This window comes from Telopea speciosissima, chromosome 1 (assembly GCF_018873765.1).
Source record: "Telopea speciosissima isolate NSW1024214 ecotype Mountain lineage chromosome 1, Tspe_v1, whole genome shotgun sequence".
NCBI lineage: Eukaryota > Viridiplantae > Streptophyta > Magnoliopsida > Proteales > Proteaceae > Telopea > Telopea speciosissima.
Window position 1 is genome coordinate 85,585,301 of NC_057916.1, and position 21,205 is coordinate 85,606,505.

General features: G+C 41.6%; 3 protein-coding genes across 3 annotated transcripts; 1 reads left to right on the forward strand and 2 right to left on the reverse strand.

The window, feature by feature from the left end:
* Positions 1–3,546: 3,546 nt before the first annotated feature.
* LOC122655975 (probable L-gulonolactone oxidase 6) lies at positions 3,547–6,740 on the forward strand. Its single transcript, XM_043850384.1, has 4 exons — positions 3,547–3,643; positions 4,119–4,735; positions 5,453–5,708; positions 5,827–6,740. The coding sequence occupies exons 2-4, from the start codon at positions 4,280–4,282 to the stop codon at positions 6,738–6,740; spliced, it is 1,626 nt and encodes a 541-aa protein (XP_043706319.1). The 5' UTR covers positions 3,547–3,643; positions 4,119–4,279.
* An 819-nt stretch (positions 6,741–7,559) lies between these two features.
* Positions 7,560–13,942, reverse strand: LOC122655983 (LRR receptor-like serine/threonine-protein kinase RGI3). The gene is made up of 3 exons (XM_043850396.1): positions 13,846–13,942; positions 10,364–11,175; positions 7,560–8,054 (listed from the first exon to the last, which is right to left on the reverse strand). The coding sequence occupies exons 1-3, from the start codon at positions 13,940–13,942 to the stop codon at positions 7,560–7,562; spliced, it is 1,404 nt and encodes a 467-aa protein (XP_043706331.1).
* A 144-nt stretch (positions 13,943–14,086) lies between these two features.
* LOC122644115 (protein BRANCHLESS TRICHOME-like) lies at positions 14,087–15,396 on the reverse strand. The gene has a single exon (XM_043837721.1). The coding sequence runs from the start codon at positions 15,292–15,294 to the stop codon at positions 14,254–14,256; it is 1,041 nt and encodes a 346-aa protein (XP_043693656.1). The 5' UTR covers positions 15,295–15,396; the 3' UTR covers positions 14,087–14,253.
* Positions 15,397–21,205: the final 5,809 nt, after the last annotated feature.

The following is a 21,205-nucleotide window of genomic DNA, read 5'->3' on the forward strand; positions in this document are numbered from 1 at the left end:
ATATAATGTTAAATAAATAGAAATTGAACGAAATTGATAGTGGAAGGATTAGAAGAGTGGGTTGCTCAGGGTTTTAGAACTCAGATTCCGAATCCGAATCAGTTAGTACCGATTCCAGATTTGAAATAGATCAAAATCGATTTTTATAAAAAAATAAGGACAATTCTGTCTGATCCGAACTGATTCAAGGTTGTCAGGATTGGTATCAGATCAGTATAGGTCGAAACCAATCCGATCCTCTTTTCAATACTTAAACCATGCTTTGGACTACCTTAACTCTCATCTTATACAACTGCAACTCCTCAAACAGTCAAAAAGCTTAGGCATTTGGGAAGGTTTTGATTTGTGTTGAGTTTTAGATACGTAAGGTGATATCACACAAATCACACATCAATCCCAAAAGGTTAACCATAAGAGTACAAGTTTGGCCCTGATGGCTAGAACCTGTCCTAAGCCCGGACAAGGCCTTGGTTGAGATGCCTTGTCCGCCCTGGTTTTTTTTTTTTTTTTCTTCATGTTTCTTCTTTCTCTTCTTCTTCTTCCCGGCCAGCCCATGCGTCTTCCTTTCTCCAGCCTAGCCAACCCATACATCTCCCTTTCCCAACTTGGCCAGCCCATGCATATCCCTTCCCCCCATGATCAGGACCAATGAGGGTCAGCTTAGTCCGATCTTAAGGGCGGCCCATGCATCTCGCTTTCCCAGCCTAGCCAACCCATACATCTCCTTTTTTCAACTTGGTCAACCCATGCATATCTCTTCCCGCCATAATCAGGGCCAATCAGAGTCGGTTCCGCCCGATCTTAAAGCCAGATTAGATTAGAATTTTTAGACCCTGAGTTAGAGCCGGATCGAGTCTGGGCTCAATTAAGGGGACTCAAGATTGGACTGAGATTTTAAAAAGCCCAGCCCAACCCAACCCTGTTGCAATCCTAATTATCGAGATGCTCTTTAATCTTTATCCTTCGATTTTGATTCCATTCCATCACCAATTTTTTTTTATGTCAACCCACTCACGATTGATTTTTTTTTTGTCTTTCAGGGGTTAAACACTCGGGAAAGTTATGACTTCCTCATTCATAAGTTCTTCTATGATTTCTTAACTCATCACTAAGTTTTATGAGTGGAGACCCGAGAAAGGGAGATGACGTGAGTTTCTGTAGTCCCTGAGACTGATTCCGTAGTTAACACTTGACAGTAGTATAGTAGTAGCAGTAGAGAGAGATTAGTGGCGGAACATTAAATGTTAGCAGGCATGAATTTTTTTTTAATAATAACTTTTATTAACGCTGGAACAACGTTCCATTAGCAGTCATGACTCCTCATGACTCATGACTTAAGTTTTGAGTATGAAAAATAGCGGTCGTTCACAAAACAGGAAGTGGGGTCGTCACCGTCACCACTCACAATTACCCCAATTCTCCACCTTTTAAAAGCTGCTTCCATCTTTTAACCTTGACATCAATTTTTTGTTCTAAGTAACGTGTGAGTCTGGCTCACCTCCTCGTACGAGGAGAGTCTACACCATGGTTCTAAGTATCGTTATCGTATCGTCTGATACATATCAATTTTATAGTCATTGATATTGATACTGTATCGATAGCACGAACAAGGGGTAAAATGATTAGAAAACTCATTTTTAAAAGAATTTTAAGGGTATTTTTGTTCGATACAGTCGATTCTGTATCAGTATCGTATCGATTTTGCGTATTGCCGATACTTGTTCCCAATACCGTGCATTAAACCATGGTCTACACTCTTCTCTCTCTTTTGCAGAGAGGAACGATTAAATTTTTTTTCGGGGGAGGGGGCATTGTTTCTAATTACATACCCCTCCACCCTACTTTGAAAAAATTACTATTACACCCGTAACGATAGCATCTGTCTGTTAAGTGCTGACATGGCATAGTAAGATTTTTCATAATCCTCAAACTAACCCTAGGTCCTTGTGAGATGACCCTTTTACCCTTTTTTATTTAATCTCTAAACTAACTCTGGGTCCATGTAAATAGACTCGTTTACCCTCTTTCTTCCTCATTCTCCTCCAACCCCTTTCCTGTAACTTTGCCCCCACCCTACTCCTTCAACCTCTAATTTTGACATTGAATCAAACTTTTTTGGGTATTCTGCATTCACTTTTTTTTATTTTAATCTTTTAAGTTAGGGTTTCAATTAGCTTGAGGTAGTGATCATGGTTGGGCTTGAGATGAAGAAAACCCAGATCAGTTTTCATGTAAGAATTGGAGCAATGAAGTATCGAATGGCAGAGCTAAGAGAAATCGTCATCTGGTCGACGATGGGGCTGGAGATGTGATCAAGTGTTCTGGAAAATACTGTAGATTGTGCACTGCCAGTTTCACAGCGGACTGTGTAGCCATCTGTTGTTGCCCTTGTGCAGTGGTGTGTTATTGGTGAAACCTGATTTCGGTCCAGAAAGTACAGTTGGGATCTTCGGAGGACCGTTTCGGTTTCGAAACGACATCGGATTACCGAAAAATGGCATACATCATCGCCAGGGGCTTGTGAATATTTTTCAAGTGAAACCCTTACAGAAACTTCCCCCAAGAAATTGAGTATCTGAGATTCCTCGTCAACTCCAAAATGTGTCAGTGTCACCAGTGCAGTCAAAATACTGCAAGAATTGGGCCCCGCACCTCTGAGTCAATACATTTTTTTCAGGGAAGCCAGAAGTTATAGGGTAGACACTCTCTACTTCTATTTTCATTTTATTCCATTTATAGTATATGTAGGTATTTATTTAAATATATTTTGTATATTCCTAATGTTGTAAATGCATGCTTCCATCATATATTTTGTTAATCTAGTTGTAGATAATTAGTTTAATTTTCAGCACTTTGCATGTCTGTTTTAACCGCGCTTCAAATAGTTTAGCAATAATTAGATTTTCTTTCTAAGTTCAACATGTTAGTTAACCCAAGTAAATAACTAGGATTGAAACCATTTCAATTAGACTAATCAGGTACATAACACATAAATAAGTAGTATACAACAAAATTTTGGTCTAGAAAGACCAGCCATTGGCCGAGCAGTTGTTGATTACCTAATACCTTCCCAACTCGTAACTTGCCACTTACCTAGAGATCTGGAGCAAATTAGCCATTAAGTTTTGGATTTAATTTAGCATCTCATTTATAATAGAGAAGCATCGTTTGCAGAATCCAAATCCTCTATTGCCGAGCTGTTCAACAGGATCGTGTTACCCAAACACGGGACTACGCACAATTATCGCCTTACCCCTACTCGGGCAAGGTGTTTGGGCAGGGGTAAGGTGGATATTGCACGCCATCATATGTCAAGGCAGCTCGGCAGTAGAAGATCCAAGGTCCTAGACCCTGATCTAGGTGGCAACCCCTTATCACATTATCACAATATCCCCACTTGCTCCCCCGTTCGGGTGCAAGTCAGATTTCTGTCTATTGTACCTACACGGTGACACATCTCTCAAGACATTTTACACATAGCATCCTTTGTTGAGTGTATTAACCAAGTCATTGCTATGGCAAAAAAATAATAAATTTGTGAAATTTCCCATAAGCATCATCTTCAAATTTGTATTCCCTTGAAAGGAAAGGTTAAGCTGTTGGGAGTTCTCGACATCATAGAGGTTCACCAGAAACGTTGCAGGTAACGTACGATTTCATGAATTTTATAGAAATCAATTAGGACGGGAGAAGTGAAAGGAGAGCAATCATTCCCTCCATTCTTTAGGACTCTAAGCAGTGACTCTGACTCTGTGATCATCGATCCATCCATCACCGACTTACCTTCAAAGGCCTCTCTGTCTATGAGTATATGGCAACCTCATCTTTTACATTTAAACAAAACTTTTACAACGAAAGCTTTTCGGTTATATTGGCCGGAGTCCTTGGTTCCACCTCATGGATTAGAATAGACGGTACCTTCCCTTGCTCCTGAGCCATTCTCGGCTATGCGAGTCTGTATGTAACTGTACTTCCTTTGTCCTTACCAATTAATTAGAAAGCAAGACCTGCAGAGTACATACCGGCGGCATAATTGGAACTGAAAAGCATGAGAAAAGCTGTTTCTATGACCAGATTGGTCGTCCGGTCGCAATTTCTTTTCCTATTATTATGTACAGTGGGCTGTAGCCCTCCCGATGACCCCATTAAGTGTTGGTCGTCGCGAACAAGTAACTGTACCATCACAAATTCCTACGGCTCCTTCCCTGATCGGAGTGTGTGTCGAGCGGGGGACGTTGCCTATCCGACCAGCGAGGAAGAGCTTATTTCGGTGGTGGCTATGGGCACGATGAGCAAGAGAAAAATGAAGGTGGCGACCCGTTACTCTCACAGCATCCCCAAACTGGTTTGTCCGGATGGGGAGGACGGGTTGCTGATACGCACCAAGTATCTGAACCGGACGTTAAAGGTAGACCCAACCACGATGACGATTAGCGTGGAGAGCGGGGTGACGCTGAGGCAGTTGATCGACGATGCAGCCAAAGCTGGGCTGGCGTTGCCTTATGCGCCCTACTGGTGGGGGTTGACGGTTGGTGGGCTTCTGGGCACTGGCGCCCATGGCAGCTCCTTGTGGGGGAAGGGTAGTTCTGTACATGACTACGTCGTGGAACTTCGGATTATCACACCGGCAGGGCCAAAAGACAACTACGCAAAGCTCCGAGTGGTGGATACCACTCAACCCGATGAGTTCAATGCAGCTCGCTTATCCTTGGGAGTTCTCGGAGTCATCTCACAGGTTAGCTATGTGATGGACCTTGGTTGGTGTTTGTTTGTTGCGCCTTAGTTATATCTTGTCTGGGTGTCAAACTCTTAGCGTTAGTCTTAGGTCTCTAAGGTTAGGTGGGTTACCTGGATCTTTGTCCCTCCAGTCCCCTGCCTAGCCCAGTTTCCCAGTGCTTGCAATAAAAGGGTGCGCAATGACCACCTACCTCTGCCCAAACACTTTGCTCGGGTAGGGTTCACCTCCCCTTATTATAGGCACTGGGGGAACTAGTCCTGGGCAGGGAACTAGAGGAGATAATTTTCCGCGGGTTACCATTGTCCCCTCCAAGCTCCAGTCCCTGCCTGGCCCAATTCCCAGTGTCTATAATAAAAGGGTGCGCAATGACCACCCTAGCCCTGCCCGAATACTCTGCTCAGGTGGGGCCCACACCCCCCTTATTAGAGGCACTGAGGAATTGGCCCGGGCAAAGAACTAGAGGAGATAATTTGACCCTTTTTAGGATTTTTTATCCTTTCAATTACATTGCCTGTACTTGATGTCAAGTACATCTAATAGAGGGAGGTAGATCCCACCTCGAGCAGTGTGTTTGAGTAGGGGGTAGGATAATCATTTCTGCCTCCTCTGTTAGATGTACTTGGACGTCAAGTACGGGCAGTGTAATTGAGAGGATAAAGATCACCCTTTTCAATTGTTTCTCTCCTCCTGATTAATCCCGATGTACTTGTATAGGTCACCCTAAGAATGCAACCACTATTCAAGCGCTCCATTACTTATTTGGTGAAGAATGACTCGGATTTGGGAGAACAAGCGGGTGAATTCGGTTATCAACATGAGTTCGCAGATATCACATGGTACCCAAGTCAAGGGAAAGCGGTTTATCGAATTGATGACCGAGTCTCCTCCAATGTCTCCGGCAATGGTCTCAATGACTTCATCGGATTCCGGTCTACACTTTCCCTTGCATTGGCCATTATAAGATCTTCTGGTAATCGTTAATTATTAGCTCTAATTACCTTACCGTAACTTACCGTGTTGACTCAATATATACTTTAATTTTGGGTATTTCCTAATATATATATGATGGGGGTGGGTGACAAAAACAGAGGAAAGCCAAGAGTCTACAAGGAATGCAGACGGAAAATGCATCGATGCAAAGCTAACTACATCGACCTTGATGACCAGCGCATTCGGCCTAACAAATAATGGGATTGCGTTCACGGGTTACCCAGTAGTTGGATATCACAATCGGCTGCAAGCCTCGGGGACCTGCCTGGACAGCCTCGAGGATGGTCACATCACGGCTTGCCCCTGGGATCCAAGGGTGAAGGGTCAGTTCTTCCACCAAACAACAATCAGCATTGGTTTGTCCAAAGTGAAGAGCTTCATACAAGACGTGCAAAAGCTGCTAGAGTTGGATCGAAAGGCACTGTGCGGGTTGGAGCTCTACAATGGGATCCTGATGCGATACGTGAAATCCTCCAGCGCTTACTTGGGGAAACAGGAAGACGCAATGGACTTCGATATCACCTACTATAGGAGTAGTGAGCCCAAGAGTCCCAGGCTTTATGAAGACATCATTGAAGAAGTTGAGCAGCTTGCGCTCTTCAAGTATGGAGGGCTGCCGCACTGGGGCAAGAACAGGAACCTGGCTTTCGATGGAGTGATTAACAAGTATGGGGGGAGGAATGTGAAGGCGTTCCTGAAGGTGAAGCAGATGTATGACCCGCAGGGACTCTTCTCCAGTGAATGGACCGACAAAGTGCTTGGGATTGAAAATGAAAGTGAGACGATCACTAGAGTCAATGTTGAGGGATGCGCGCTGGAAGGGCTTTGTGTGTGCTCCCAGGACCTCCATTGCGCCCCACAAAAGGGTTACTTTTGTAGACCTGGTAGAGTATACAAGGATGCACGGGTATGTATGCCTTTGAAGACGCCGGACTCATCCTCATCCACCGCTAAGAGTATACAGCGACACAGGAGCACGCATAATGCCCACCACACCCATCTGATAAGATGAAAATGAGGGATTTTTAGACGGACAAAATAAGTTGATGTAATCATGGTAACCAGAAATAATTTTCCCTATTTATACAAATACTAACTAATTAAGAGGACTGGGACATTAAGATAAAGATAAGTGTGCCTGACCCGTTGTCAACAACATTTGTATCCTTGCGTTTTCAGGTATTTTTATTGGATTTGGCTCCTGTCTTGCAGTGGCGGGAGCTGGAGCATCCACCACCCCCTGAGATCTCTCCACCTGGCTGGCCTTCGTAGCATCCAACCGCCTTAATTAATAATACTCAGATTTAATCCCATTTGGTTCCCATCTTCCTCTCTCACCCTACGAACCCGACCCGAACAACGAAAACTGCACCGGCGTGGATTAAAGGAGATAGCAGAGGAAGGGGAATAGAGAAGTTGCAAAATGTTCGAAAGCTTCTACTACACACCTGCAAAGCTGTTGTCAAGGAAGGGCATTTCGAGTAGGCACCGTCGAAGCTTCTTCTCCCTTTCCTAATTTAATGGCACCAAGAAGAAGACCACCGGGGCCCGTCTGTACTTGCTTATTTACTTTAGCTGTGCTGTGTTCTCCTCTCAGGAAATGACAACCTCGACGGTCTTGGGCTTGGACGATATAGAGTTGTGGGTGCACCTGCTTCAATACCATGTACAGATACCTCTTGAATTCTACCCCAACAACACTCACCCCACTCCTTCTCTTTTTCCTCCTCTTCGTCCCATCACCTTCACTCTTTGATGGTCTTCCCCTCTTTCTTGTTCCCTTCCCTTCTTCTCCATGCCCAACCCCAGTTTCAGGTTTTGAGGCGCCTGCTTATCTTCTTTTCTCGGAGTAGGGGAACGAGGAGGAAGTCCCCGCAGGACTAGGGGTTTTGATCACCTGGTTATTCGTCTCTTCTTCAATGTTCTGTTCCATTGCGACCTTTAAGGGCTCTTTGGTGGGTATTGCCGCTCTGATGCGAGTTGTAAGCACAGCAACTTCCACATCACTCTCTGCAACCACTTTCGTTGTTGTCGTCTTTACCACCTCCTTCCTCGCTCGCCTTGGAGCCATTCTTTCTCTTTTCGTAATCAAACAATCTCTTATGAAATGATAAAAACAAATCCCAATTTTTGCCTTTGAATTGATGGAAAACAAAATCAGAGTAGAGATGGAGTTGGGGTTGTGAACAAGTGGTTCATGGTTGAAGCCAAGTTCCCGTTGATATCTGCTACTGGGCTCATCGTAGTTGCTTGAATCGAAGTGGGGTATACTCAAAAGAACAAATTCCTGAAGCCAAAAGCCAAGCGATGAAGCAGAACTAGTAAGCTAAAATGAGAAACTGAAGAGAGAAAAGATTTAAGAGAAGCTACCCAACTGCAAGGGAGTTCGAGAGAGAGAGAGAGGGGTGCGTTGATGATGTGGTGTGGTCAGAGGTTTGCTGCCACTGCTGGTATTACACAAGGATTGCTTAGACAAGTAGTGGGGTGGTCAGAGGTTGCAGCGGTGGTGGGGCAGTTGTGTGCACAGTGGAGCGGTGGTTGAAGAAAAAGAAAGAAAAAGAGGAAGAACCGGTACAGTTTTCGTTGTTTCGGGTCGGGTTCGTGAGTGGAAGATGGGAGCCAAATGGGATTAAATCGAGTATTATTAATTAACGCCATTGGATGCCACTAAGGCCAGGTGGAGAGATCTCGGGGGGGGGGGGGGGGATGCTGGATGCTCCAGCTCCCGCCACTGCAGGATAGGAGCCAAATCCATTTTTATTTAGAACGATAGAATGCTGTCGATCTGGGTCTCTAGAGCTTGCACGTATACGGTAGTCAATAGTAGCGCACCAGTAAACCATCGACTTGAGTAAGATTTCCGTCTTTCCATGAGGGTAGAGCGCACTTCTCATGGGGACAAGGTGGCATTGTGTCTAGGCACAAAAGCACATTGACCACGAGGAGTTTAGTGTTCTTTTTCCCTTTTATTTTTTTAAGTAATTTTTTAAACATAATTCAAACGCATAAATTATTAAAAGAAATTTTCATAAGTATTCCAATTCGTCAGTTGAAAGAGTTCTCTCATTTGAGACAATATTAGAAATAGTCAGTAAAGATTGGCTAAAGAGATGCCTTTGATATGCAAGATAAAAACCCTAAACTATAAATTAAATGGTAACTTAAAGTTATCGGTCCAATCAGATTTCTTATCATTTTCTCTTGTGCCGATATCGTGGTTAGTTTCAGTTCCTAATTAAAGCCTGTGTGACACTACATGGTAATAGATGGGTTATGATAATATTAAGGAGATGGATGGCGATCATTCAGATACCTTACACAGAACACACATGAATAAATAGTTCTACTTACCAAAAAGGAGAGAAATAGTAATGGGGAAAGAGTTAATTGAGGAAGTCATGTCTCTTTACTCAAAGAGTAGTTGATTCGGATGTAAAGAGAGAGAAAATTTAGAGAAGAGTCCGTATACAGATCTTTTATGGCGCCCTGCCCGTGGTGGCCTGTGCGGTTTAGACAGAGCGCTGCACGTAATGTCCGCCTTATCCCTGCTCAGGCAAGGCGTTTGGGCAGGGGTAAGATGGACATTGCGCATGGTGTTCTGTCTGGGTCGCACAGGCCGCTATGGGCAAGGCACCGTAGAGGATCACGATCCCTTCCCCTTATCCATTACATTGCTACTAATTTAAATAAAGCATTACAAGTGGTTACAATAACTACCTTACTGCACAATAAAAATAACTATCAAACCACTACCTCCATGTAACTATTTTGATGAAAAAACTATCACACACACACACCTTCTTATGAGATAACACTATATATATAACATCTCGTGCAATACATAGAAAAACCCAAATCCACAAAAGTATAAAATTGCCCCTAATATAAACGACTCTGAAAAACAATACTTTAAACCATGAAACGCCCAAAACTAACATCACCTCAAAAGTGGAAGCCACTCCAGGAGGACATGATGTTCAAAAGGTTCTATAACCATCAAAGAAGTTGTGGTTAATGAACACCTAATGGAGGTTTCATCCTCACGAGTATAAAAATTAGAATCGTAGAAGAGGAAGGGATCTCTCGATCAATCAACAACCTGCAATTTTATTTATCTTTTATTTTTATGGCATTTTATCATTCTTAGTGTAATCTTCTCCCTGCCATCGTAGTCATCTTCTCTGTCAACTCTGTTTTTTTTTTTTTTTGCCTTCTGTCAATGGTATGTCCTTCGTGTATACCAATATTGAGATCAATAGAAATTGTTGATTTCTTATTTCATCTCAATCATTTGTTCTATGATTATCCTTTCCTTTGCGTATCGTAATTCGGTCTTTAATTTAAGGGTAAAGCACACGTACCCCTTTATAATGCACCCAACATTCCTCGTACCCCCCTAAGCGGCTCAATATTCCACGTACCTCCCTTGCTTTACACCCCAAATGTCAGATAGGTCCACACCAAGTGTTAAATACTAAAAAAATGACCAAATTACCCTTTCTTCTATCTTGTCTAATATTTGAAAAAATCTAATTGCCCTGACCTATTTGCTAAAATTTGAAAATACCAAAATACCCTCATCTTCCCCAAATCATTATCTTCTTTTACATACCGAACACCACCACCACCACCCACCAAATCAAATACATAGAACAACAGCTTCTTGCTTCTGCTCCTATTGGCAAACCAACCCAAAAGCCTCACTATATTCCTATGTCGGATGGACCCAAGTGTCCTGATTTCCGACCGGAATGCTCCCGATTCCATCTCTCCCTTATCTGATGATTCCTCCTTCTCCGACGGCGACGGAGAAGAAGAAGAAGAAGACCACATCTTCTTCACCGCCAGCGTCTCCCCATTAGGGATCGCAACCCTGAACACCACCACTGAGCTCCCCGTTCCGATCACATTCGCTGACGTCAAGTTCCGGACGACGTCGTCGATGGAGAAATCGAACTTCTGATAGAGTGTCATATCCCATCTGTCATCCTCCACCGATACTCCATTCGCCCTCATATGCTCCCGCACTAGCAAGTAAACCGCCAGCAGCAGCAGCAGCACCGCCCTGGCGCTGACGGGGATTGACATTGCCATCTTCATTGGGGGCTTGGTGACCCGACCCCTTTCAGCTGGTGTCACAACGCCGCCATTGGGGGCGATGTAAAGCGCTTTGTTCCCCATCAGGTCATTTAGCGGGAGCTTCCGGAAGAATGGGGTATCTGGCAATTGTCTCGAAAAGCCATTAAAGGATATGTTCAGAAGGATTAGGTTCTGAAGACCCGCAAGCATGTCCATTTTCCCAGTAAGCTGGTTGTAGGAGATGTCCAGAATCCCAAGCTTGTCTAAATCAGAGAACTCTGATGGGATTTCACCGAAGAGCTGATTGCAGCTCAGATTCAGAGATATCTCCAGTGCCGGTATCTGACCCAATTCTTTTGGTATCTGGCCTGAGAAACCGTTATCCCCGAGGTCCAACAACTATAGCTTGGAGCACGACACTAGCTCTGCGGGGATTCCACCACTGATTCGGTTTTTCCCAAGAACGAGTTTTGTCAACTCTGTTAACGACCCCAGGCTCGGAGTCAGATACAGGAGAAGAAAGGGTAGTTTGGATCCCTTGGGTCGATCCGACACAGGAATTAGTATTTGATTTAGTGGGTGGCGGCGGCGGTGGCGGGTGGTGGTGGTGGTGGTGTTGGGTAGGTAAAAGAAGATAATGATTTGGGGAAGATGAGGGCATTTTGGTATTTTTAAATTTTAGCAAATAAGTCAGGGCAATTAGGTCTTTTCAAATATTAGACAAAATAGAAGAAAGGGTAGTTTGGTCATTTTTTAATATTTAACACTTGGTGTGGACCTATCTGACATTTGGAGGTGTAAAGCAAGAGAGGTACGTGGAATATTGAGGGATGGTACATGGAATATTGAGCCACTTAGGGGGTACAAAGAATATTGGGTGCATTATAAGGGTTACGTGTACTTTACCTTAATTTAAAGTCCTTAGAGCAATTGAGGTAAGAGGAGAATCTACATCTCCTGAAAGAAATCAAAAGTGCAGACTTCTTTCACATTGAGTGTTACAAACTATGGCACGCCTGCGCTTTCCATCACACGTTTTCTAATCACGATTGATCGGTCAGACAATAGACCGATTATTTGAACGACCAAAAAAAGAGCCAAACACTATACGACAGATGTCGTACAAGAACCTGATCCAAACTCCACTCATGCACATAATTCAGAACTTCATATCAAAAATGATTTAAATGATTTTTTTGGGTAGAACATATCAAGAAATGAGGAGAAAGAAGAACAAATATCTCTCTCTTGTATGAAATAAGGAGAAATAAGAACAAACGATCTCTCTCTCTCTCTTATTTATATATGCTTCGTGTGGCTAGTGACCTGTCCAAGTGGCTGTAGAATGTAGTGGCCAGTGGGGAGATTCAATCTCCCTCCAACAAAGCCTCTTTAATCTTTGGGACTTGGGAACATGGTTTGAAGAATCGGTATCGGATTGGATCAGTCGATATCGATTTTTGGTCGATTTTGTATTAACGGATTGATACAGACAAGGGTAAAAATGTAAAACAAAATCTAATTTTTTTAAACAAAATAAGGATTAACTTGATTGATCCAAATCAGACTGATCCAAATTAGTATCGACAGAAACCGATATCGATTGCTAAAACCCTACTTGGGAGTTGGGAGAAGGTGTTAAGGATCTTTATCACCTCCTGTTCCCTGTCCGGCCCAGTTTCGCAGTTCCTCTAACAAGGGGGGACTGGAATGACCACTCGGGCTGTAAACGGATCGGATTCGGCTTGGATAGTGCTATATCCGCATCCGCATCCGATTAGCTATCGAACGGATTCAGATAGTGCTAAACGGATATAAACACAGATACATATTGGATATTTTATCCGTTTACATGTAAATATAGCTTTTCAAATAACTATGGCCTATCCGTATCTGGATCCATTTAATTTTTGGACGGATTCGGATAGTGCTAAACAGATACAGACACGGATATAGAAACAGATTTCGGCTATTCATTTACATCCTTAATGATCACCCTATCTCTGACCAAACACTCTTCCCAGATGGGATCTACCATCCCATATTTGAGAAACTGGGCCAGGCAGAAAACTGGAGAAGATAATTTTCTGTGTTAAAAACCACTTTTGCCAGAGCCATGGGAGACGGATTTAATGGAGGTAAGAAACACAACAGAGACGCATACAATGGAGGTGAGAGAGAGGGCATCAGAGACGCATTTAATGGAGGTAATACTTAATAAGTTCGAACTTCAACTAGTCCCAGGAAAACCAAAATCTGCCTCAAAAATCAATCCGTCTGAATTTCACCGAATAGGTCTAATTAACACCACCACGGAAAGCCAATTGGCATTAATGGGTGATCATCAATGTCAATTTGGATTAAAAAGCGAACAGCAAAACTTGGGCGAGGTGTCGACTGTCGACGCTGGACCCCTGGACCCCTGGAGAAGCAAGAAGTCACAAGTGTGGCTGGGTACGCAGACCCAGAACTAATTAATTACAACTTGGGTTGGGCTGTTGGGGTCCCTGCCTTTCCAAGTAAAGCAGTGATGATGACGATACCTCACCTTTTCTTTCATGAATAATATACTTGGGCTATATAATTACTCACAGCAGTCACGGACTCCCATCGATCGCCAGGTTTTATTCCTTGAGAGGATCCTTTCTCTGTATAATCGATGTCGATCGGCATGGGATGGGGAAGTTGTTTCGTATTTGGCCGAATTTAAAGGTGGGGCTCCCTTCCCTGCTCGATGATTCCAATCACGCCGAGAAGAAAGAGCTTTTTTCTTTCCAAGGCCACTCATATCCAAAAGCAATGCGTCTTTTGTTGTTGGCAATTCGATTCGATGATTTTGATGATGACAATCTGTGCCTGTGATTTAAGGATGGGTTGACTCTCTTCTTTTCAAAGTCGCCTCGACAAGATTTGCAGTCTTCAAATGTACAGTTTGTATCAATCAACATTATCACATGATTCATTATCTCTCAAACCTTAATCTTTAAAACCCTCCCCTCCCTCCCCCCCACTCCCACAAAAAAAAAACAAAAACAAACAGAGATATGAAGCAAGAAAAAGAAGTGCAGCAGCTTTTTCTCTTTCAGATTTTGTACTACAATGAATTGAAGCAAAGTCAAATACTGTAGTTGCCATTTCGGTTTCAATTGCAAACTAACAAGTCGTCTGTGTGATCTTGGAAACCGTACTTTATTGCTCTTATTATATAAGCTTTGCTTTTAAATCCTTACTTTACAAACTCCCCAAATCACTTTCAAATTTTGGATCAATATCTCGTTTGCAGCAGATCTTCGTTACCAAATTGAGCCACTAAATAGATTACCAGTTAAAAACACACGAACCCAGAAAGAGTGAAAGACTCGAGAGTTCTCATCCCAACTGATGACAAAAATAACAAATTAAAAAGGAATTCACGACTGTGGCAAGAGAGAGAGAGAGAGCTGAGATCAACTCAAGATGAAATTATGGCTTCGAACGGGGCTCCTGTGTCTCATTAGAAGTCGAAGTTGAGCTTTTTGACACTTCAATTTGGAGCCCGAATGACTTCCTCGGGGGCCAATTGCCCGAACCACTCTCGGAAACTCCACGAACCCCTTGATACCTCGCTTTATGTGTGGATTCTCCACTTCAGGTGATGCTCTTCTATGATTTTGATTCACCGTCGACGTTGACGTCGATCGACCACCTCCATTGTCCAGACACGACGATGTCGTCGTGGAATTTGAATTGTGGGAATTATTATTCAAGTAACTCCCATAACCAGGCGATGTGATGCTGATTGCGACCTCGTTACGATTTTTTTTATAATTACTTCTCTCCTCTTCCTCTGCTTTTGCCTCTTTCGCCGGAGATGGTGATGGAGAAGGAAACTGAAAACTTTTCTTGGGTTTGGTGAAATCCAACTCCAGCTCTAGCAGCTTCTCCTCAAACAAAATCTTGGCTTCCGTCAGCTTCATGTGGACCCTCTCTTCCCTGAACACCTCAGCCATCCTCAACATCTTCCTTTCCTCCTCCATTTCTCTCCTCATGCGATCTATCTCTGCTTTATCCGATTCAATCTCCTTTGCCAGCTCTTCGCAAACTCGTTCTATGACTTCTCTCCCTTTCCTCACCTCCGACAGCTCCTTGGCCAGTCTCTTATTCATGGATTCCATCTTCTTACGAGCCTTGCGTTCCAATTCAAGCTCCGACCTCAATTCCGCCATCTGGGCGCTGACGTTTATCAGCTCGGAATCCATAATGGGTGTGAAGAAGCTGAGATCCCAGAGAGAAGCAGCTATCTTACGAGCCGAGAGTGGCAGGTGGACACGATGGTGACGCCTTCGTCGTTGTAGGAGCTGCTGCTGTTGTCGTTGTTGTGGGGAATAATAGAATGGGTTCTCGTAAAGCTTCCAGCTTGGTAAAGTGGTGGTGTTGGTGGCTCTACTGATGGCCTGGTTCCTTAGTTTCTCTGGGCTTCTTCTTATCAACGCCATCATCTCGTCCATATTCCCTCCCTTAAATTTATTAGCCTTTCTTCCTTTTTTGTAAGATTTACACCTCTCCAGAATCTCCAGATCAAGTATTCAACATTCAACAAATTGAAGAAAAGCAACAGAGGCTGGCCCATCTCTTCAACCACTTGCTTTCTATCGGTCGAAAAGAGAAAAATGGGATCACATGCGCTTTAATCAAAACTGGTGGATGGATTATGGATGATTGATGGGTCATCAAATTGCCATGGAGCTCTGATTTGCTCGATCAAGTTGTTCTCTCATCCTCAATAGCATGAGTGTATGAACCCACCATATGAGAAACGTTTTTATCAAAATTAATCACATCATAACCTTTCTTTAATGCTTTGTTCTTTACAGCGAAGTACAGTTGAACTAAAACTTAATAAACAAGTAAAAGGTACCCCTTGTCTCAAGGTAAGGAGTTAAGGACTGTGAATTAATGGTGCTATGATCCCGAACCCAGGTTTTATATCTGTAAATGCCCTCGAGGAATGGATAATACCTGCCTATGTTCATACTAAATCACAGACCTAACAATAACTTCGATGAATGAGAAACTATGACTTTAACTCAGAATGGTTAGACCACTACGATCAGGCAACAATCAAATCAAAAGACAAAAGTCAAGGGCAAAGAGGCCAAATGGACAAAAAATAAAGGGAAAAAAATTTTCATTCATTTATATTCTGAAACCGGAAAGGAATTATTGCATCAATGGAGAGCTTTAAACAAGATTATGGCATTCCTATTTCCTGCTTTCTCTTTCCTTTGGTTTGTTTTAAGTTTGCTAGGTACAGAAAAGCCTTGAATTCAATCAACCCCAACATTTTACTTGTTCATCACTTCATCTAGCAATTTTTTTTCTCCTAGATGTTACAGTTTTTTTTTTTTTTTTTCTTTTAAGTTTCTATCCATGCCATAAACTTAATCTCATAGTATCATGTGGAAAACTACTTTTCTAATTTCCTAATAAAGCGAACCTTTACTTCCCTTTCTCCCTTGCCTTTTTAAAATGTCCATTCTACTCTTCAATGATACATTTTCATAAATTTTTTTTTTTATGGGCATCGAAAAGGTTTTTGAGCAAGTAACATAGAGGAGCTCGTGCAACAAGACAATATTATACCTTGGGGGGCAGTGATGTCATTTCATGTGAGGATGAGAGAGATAAATACAGAGGTACTAGCATAACCAACCCCAATGCCTTATCCCTTTTTTGATACTTCAATCTTAAATACACATTTCTACCAAAAAAATATATATATATATCTTAAATACATTATGGAGTATGCACTGATATGACTTAATTGTGTATTACCAGAATATTAATGCAATATTAATCTTCTAATGTCCATATTTCATTTTAACATTCACATAGCTAGCCTCAAATCCCAACAAGGTATGATAATTGATGTACGTGAAGTAGGACTGCCAATTTTATAGCACGTTCTCTCTATCTGTGTTAATTTGGTCTCTGTACTAAACTAATTAGGTATAATTCATTAGTTTGGTACGACGTCATAGAATGTGTACAATATGATTGAGGTTGGGGTATGTAATATGCAATTATGGTCATCTCAATACGCAGTTAGACAGTAAATTTAAAATTAAAGCGAAGAAGAATTGTTAAAGTTTATTGAAGGGTAATCTGGGCATATTAAAAAGCTAAAAGATAAGGAAAAGGTAAAAATTAGTTTTATTCTCACATGTTTATTACACCATAGTACAACTACAACATTAAGGTATAACAGCCTCAACGTTTGATCCTCTCTCTCCATCTATAGAGGGTTTTTTGCCTCCACCTATTTCTAGTTTTCCGACTCCTTTGCTGCTTTTACCAACAAAAAAACCCCCTCCGCAGCTGCACTTAGGGGGCGAGCAAAGCAGCTCCACATGTTAATAAAGCTACATTTTAGATTATGGTCCCCGAAGGTTTGGGGGGCCTTCTGAGTCTGGACAGTCGGCCCTATACCATGTGTCTTTTTTTTTTTTGGCGGGGGAGGGGGGTGTAGAAGACCATGTGTCTTATCTTATGTATTACGCAACGCTCACTGAACCCTCTCAAGCATATAGATTGATTAAGCCCCAAAACCAGCATCACCAGACTATCATGTGTTCCACACTGCTTTGCAGTTTTGAATGATCACCCTTGATCAGTTTAATCCAATAGGTAATAATTTTTATGTCTTTATGTTAAAACAATCTGCCATAATTTAGTAACCATGAACATCGTCTTCCAATTAATCATCACAAAGAAGGGGAAAAAAAGAAAAGGGGGGAGGGAGGGAGAGGGGGGGGATTGGGGGATTCAATAGAATGAATGCAGTACGCAGTTAGTAGATGTGTGGAGCATAAAAGCCCACTCTATCAGTAGGTCTTGGGTTCAAACCTCCTGTTCTCATCTTCCCTCCCTACACCATAAAATAGATACCTATCTAAAAAACAAAAACAAAAAAAAAAAAAACCAAACAATGATCATAACTCAGATCTCAAAGGCTAAATCAGCCTCCAATCTACAGATTTCCAACAATTAGCAGCTTCTATTGCAATCACCATTCCCAACAGTTCCCCTACCCCAAAAAAAACAAAAAAGAAGAAACAAAAGAAATGTTTTCATGAATTCAAAGAAACCACTAAAATACTAATTATAACTGATCTGACTCAAATATCGTACGACTAGTCAACAGTGACTTGGCAAAGAAATGCCAATTTTAGGTTGTGAATTGTGAACACCTTAGTGCCCAAAGCACCAAGTTAGAGCATGCATGTGACAACTGACAAGCAGCACATGCACAGAAGTAGGAAACTAAGAGGTCAAGATGGAACCACACCTATTTTCTACTACCTTGCATGCCACAGCATGGAACATGGGAGAGATCGTTCCCCTTCCCACGTAAACTAAGTAGCCCAAGTCGTTTTAGGGGACTCCCTTTTGAAATCAGGACCATGTGTCCAATCTTCAAAGAATCACTTATTAAGAGTTACAAATCTAACATAGGGAGGTCAGAATACTCAGAACACTTGGAAATGAACTGTCATATAATGATCACAGGTACATTGCATTAAGAGTGTAACGGTATAGAGAATGGATGGATCATCTAATAACTTCGGTGAAACACCAACAGGACGTACCAAACATTTCACTTGATGAAGCAAACTGGTTCAGGTAGACTGAAAGCCAATCAACCCACAATTAAAGTAATGTGATAGTCTGATAGAGCCACAACCTAAACTTAATAAAAGAAGCAGAAGGATAAAGCTTGTTGATATCAACTATAAAATAGTATTGAACATCATGGAATTTTGAAAACATTTATGAATTCAGGTAAAAAAACTAATACGAGAATATTAAAAGATAAAGCAAATGTTTAAAATTAGACTAAATAAAATTTTAGATTTAAAACTTATGCAGAAACTGATAATGAGAAAATTATCAAAATAGGGAATAAGAGAAAATCCATAACCACAAACAAAGGAATCCAAAACACTAGAAATTATGGCCAATTGTTCTAGGAATTCAGACCAGTCAAAAGAAACCAGAAACAGAGTTTCCTCTGCTGAATTCTAAGGAGCAATTAGTGTATAATTCTAGATCTAAGCAAAACAGAGCAGGTAAGTAGCAGACAACTATGAAGAAGAAATTAATAAAGTCTAAAGTCTCTAAAGACCAGATTTAAGAGACTCTGATCACAGTAGTCCAAAACTAAAAGATGCAAGTAATCTAAACTTCGATATACCATATTCAATGATAGAAAAGTTAGAAAATTAAAATTAACTCTAACAATACAAAGATTCTGATCTGGAAAGAATCAATAGCAGAGAGAGAGAGAGAGAGAAATTGCAAAGCTCTCAAATCAGCCCCTAGGTGAACATTTCCCCGGCATCAACCAAACACAAATCAATTCCATTCATCCACACTGAACTGAAAAAGAGATTACAATAGTTTAAAGAGACTAAAAACAATAGCAGTGAGTAAAATAGGATTGGAGCCCTATTTAAACAACTTCTAATCACTCCTCCACACATGAGCATCCAAAGGCCTCTGTTGAACATGGCCATGCCACCTAAAACAACTTCTCGTAGCTTATCATATCATGCTGGATTTTCTTTCCCAAGTAGCTATATGAATAATATTATCTTCGACCAGCTTCTTTTACCATATCCACCCATTTTGCACGCACACCTTTACCAAAAGCAGGCATCTACATGCATATGCATTTAATCCCCTTACAAGGGGCACCCTAACTGACCCTTTGCCACTTGTCAATTTAAATGATGCCCTAATTGATCTTAGAACTGGGATCCAATTCTCGTACGAGAATGGGTGTCAGCCGCCCAGATTGCATCCACCATGAGGGACCCACTCATGGTGGATGCCATCTGGGCAGCTGACACCCATTCTCGTACGAGATCCCACCTCCTAATCTTATATCATTTCTCAAAGCACCTGAGCGATGATCCAATGTAATGATTCCTAGGAACAACACATTATTTGGGCTGGTAACTCAAAATATTATCCTGCAAATCAGCTTATATTCTGACCCAATGATAGATCATACTACCATTTCATAGCAACAAGACTAGAAGGCACTTACACTCAAATACTTACATTTTTGTGGCTTGCAGCACATAATGAACTACCCACTAATCATTCTCTCCATAAGAGGTGTTTTACAACATATTTGTTCTTGCTGTAATCAACAACCTAAGACCATCCCACATTTCATTAGAGATTGTTATTCACCAAGATGGATTTGCTTATGCTTTCGATTTCAATTTTATAAGACTCAAAACCAATTCTTTGTCGGATGGCTAACATCATGCATGGAGGATTCATACAAAGATACAAAGTTTTCAAATCCCTGCAAATACCTAACATATTTAAGTGGTGGCTGTAGATCAAGCATAAGAAGATGGTTCTCAGCTTTTTGCTAATCAAAACTAAATCCCTTATAAATCACAATGGACTATTCCACAGTAATCTAATTTTAACTAGTTTCAGGTACTACCTACCCTTATCTATGCTTCCAGGCAGAAGCTTCACGGTACAGCTTGTTGAAGACCACAACGTGAGTTAAACTTAACAAAGGCAACTCCTCAAATCCTAATCCATCACCCATTCATGGAGTCATTTATAATAGCAAGGCCATCCAAAATCGATTGGCTGAGTACATCCTTGTGAGATGGACAAACACAATTAAGTGAATGAAGTTTTTGAGAAATGCTGGAACTCACATCGCTGATACTTAGTGACTTGTTTTGCCATCGTTTCTATCTACTATATCTCTCCTGAAATGCTGCAACTCACATCGCAGATTAACCAGGGATCATAAATTCATAATATTCAAGAGAGATGAAATTCAAGGAGCTCCCCGTTTTGCCATCGTTTCTATCTATTTTATGTATCTATAAAAGCTACAGATCTTGTGATAGAAGGGGAAAATAGGATGCCACTTCATACGTTGAAATAGCGAAAGGTTTATACTCACTGACAACCTAAGAAAACCCTCCTCATATCCGCATATATTCTAACACTTCTCTACATGTACAAAAAGATTCGTTTCCTCTACTCTTTTTTTCCGGTGTGGGGGGTGGGATTCACTCTGATGTTTTGATAGCTCTTGTGCGTCTAACTGGCTTTTATCTTCACGAGCTCCTCCATATATGCCCACATCCATCAGAAATTCTGAGTTGTCAGATATTTGCTTGGTGTGATATGGTTGATTCCCTAGCACTCAGATTCAGGTCACCTATCTTACACAACAGGCTAAAGCATCTTCTACCAATAAAATGAGTTTAAAACACATGAAAACACTGTAATTTTCCGTAAGGAATGTGAACTAATCTGTAAGGCTCACAAGGCTTGCATAATCTGTGCAAAATTTTAACCACCATCTGATAA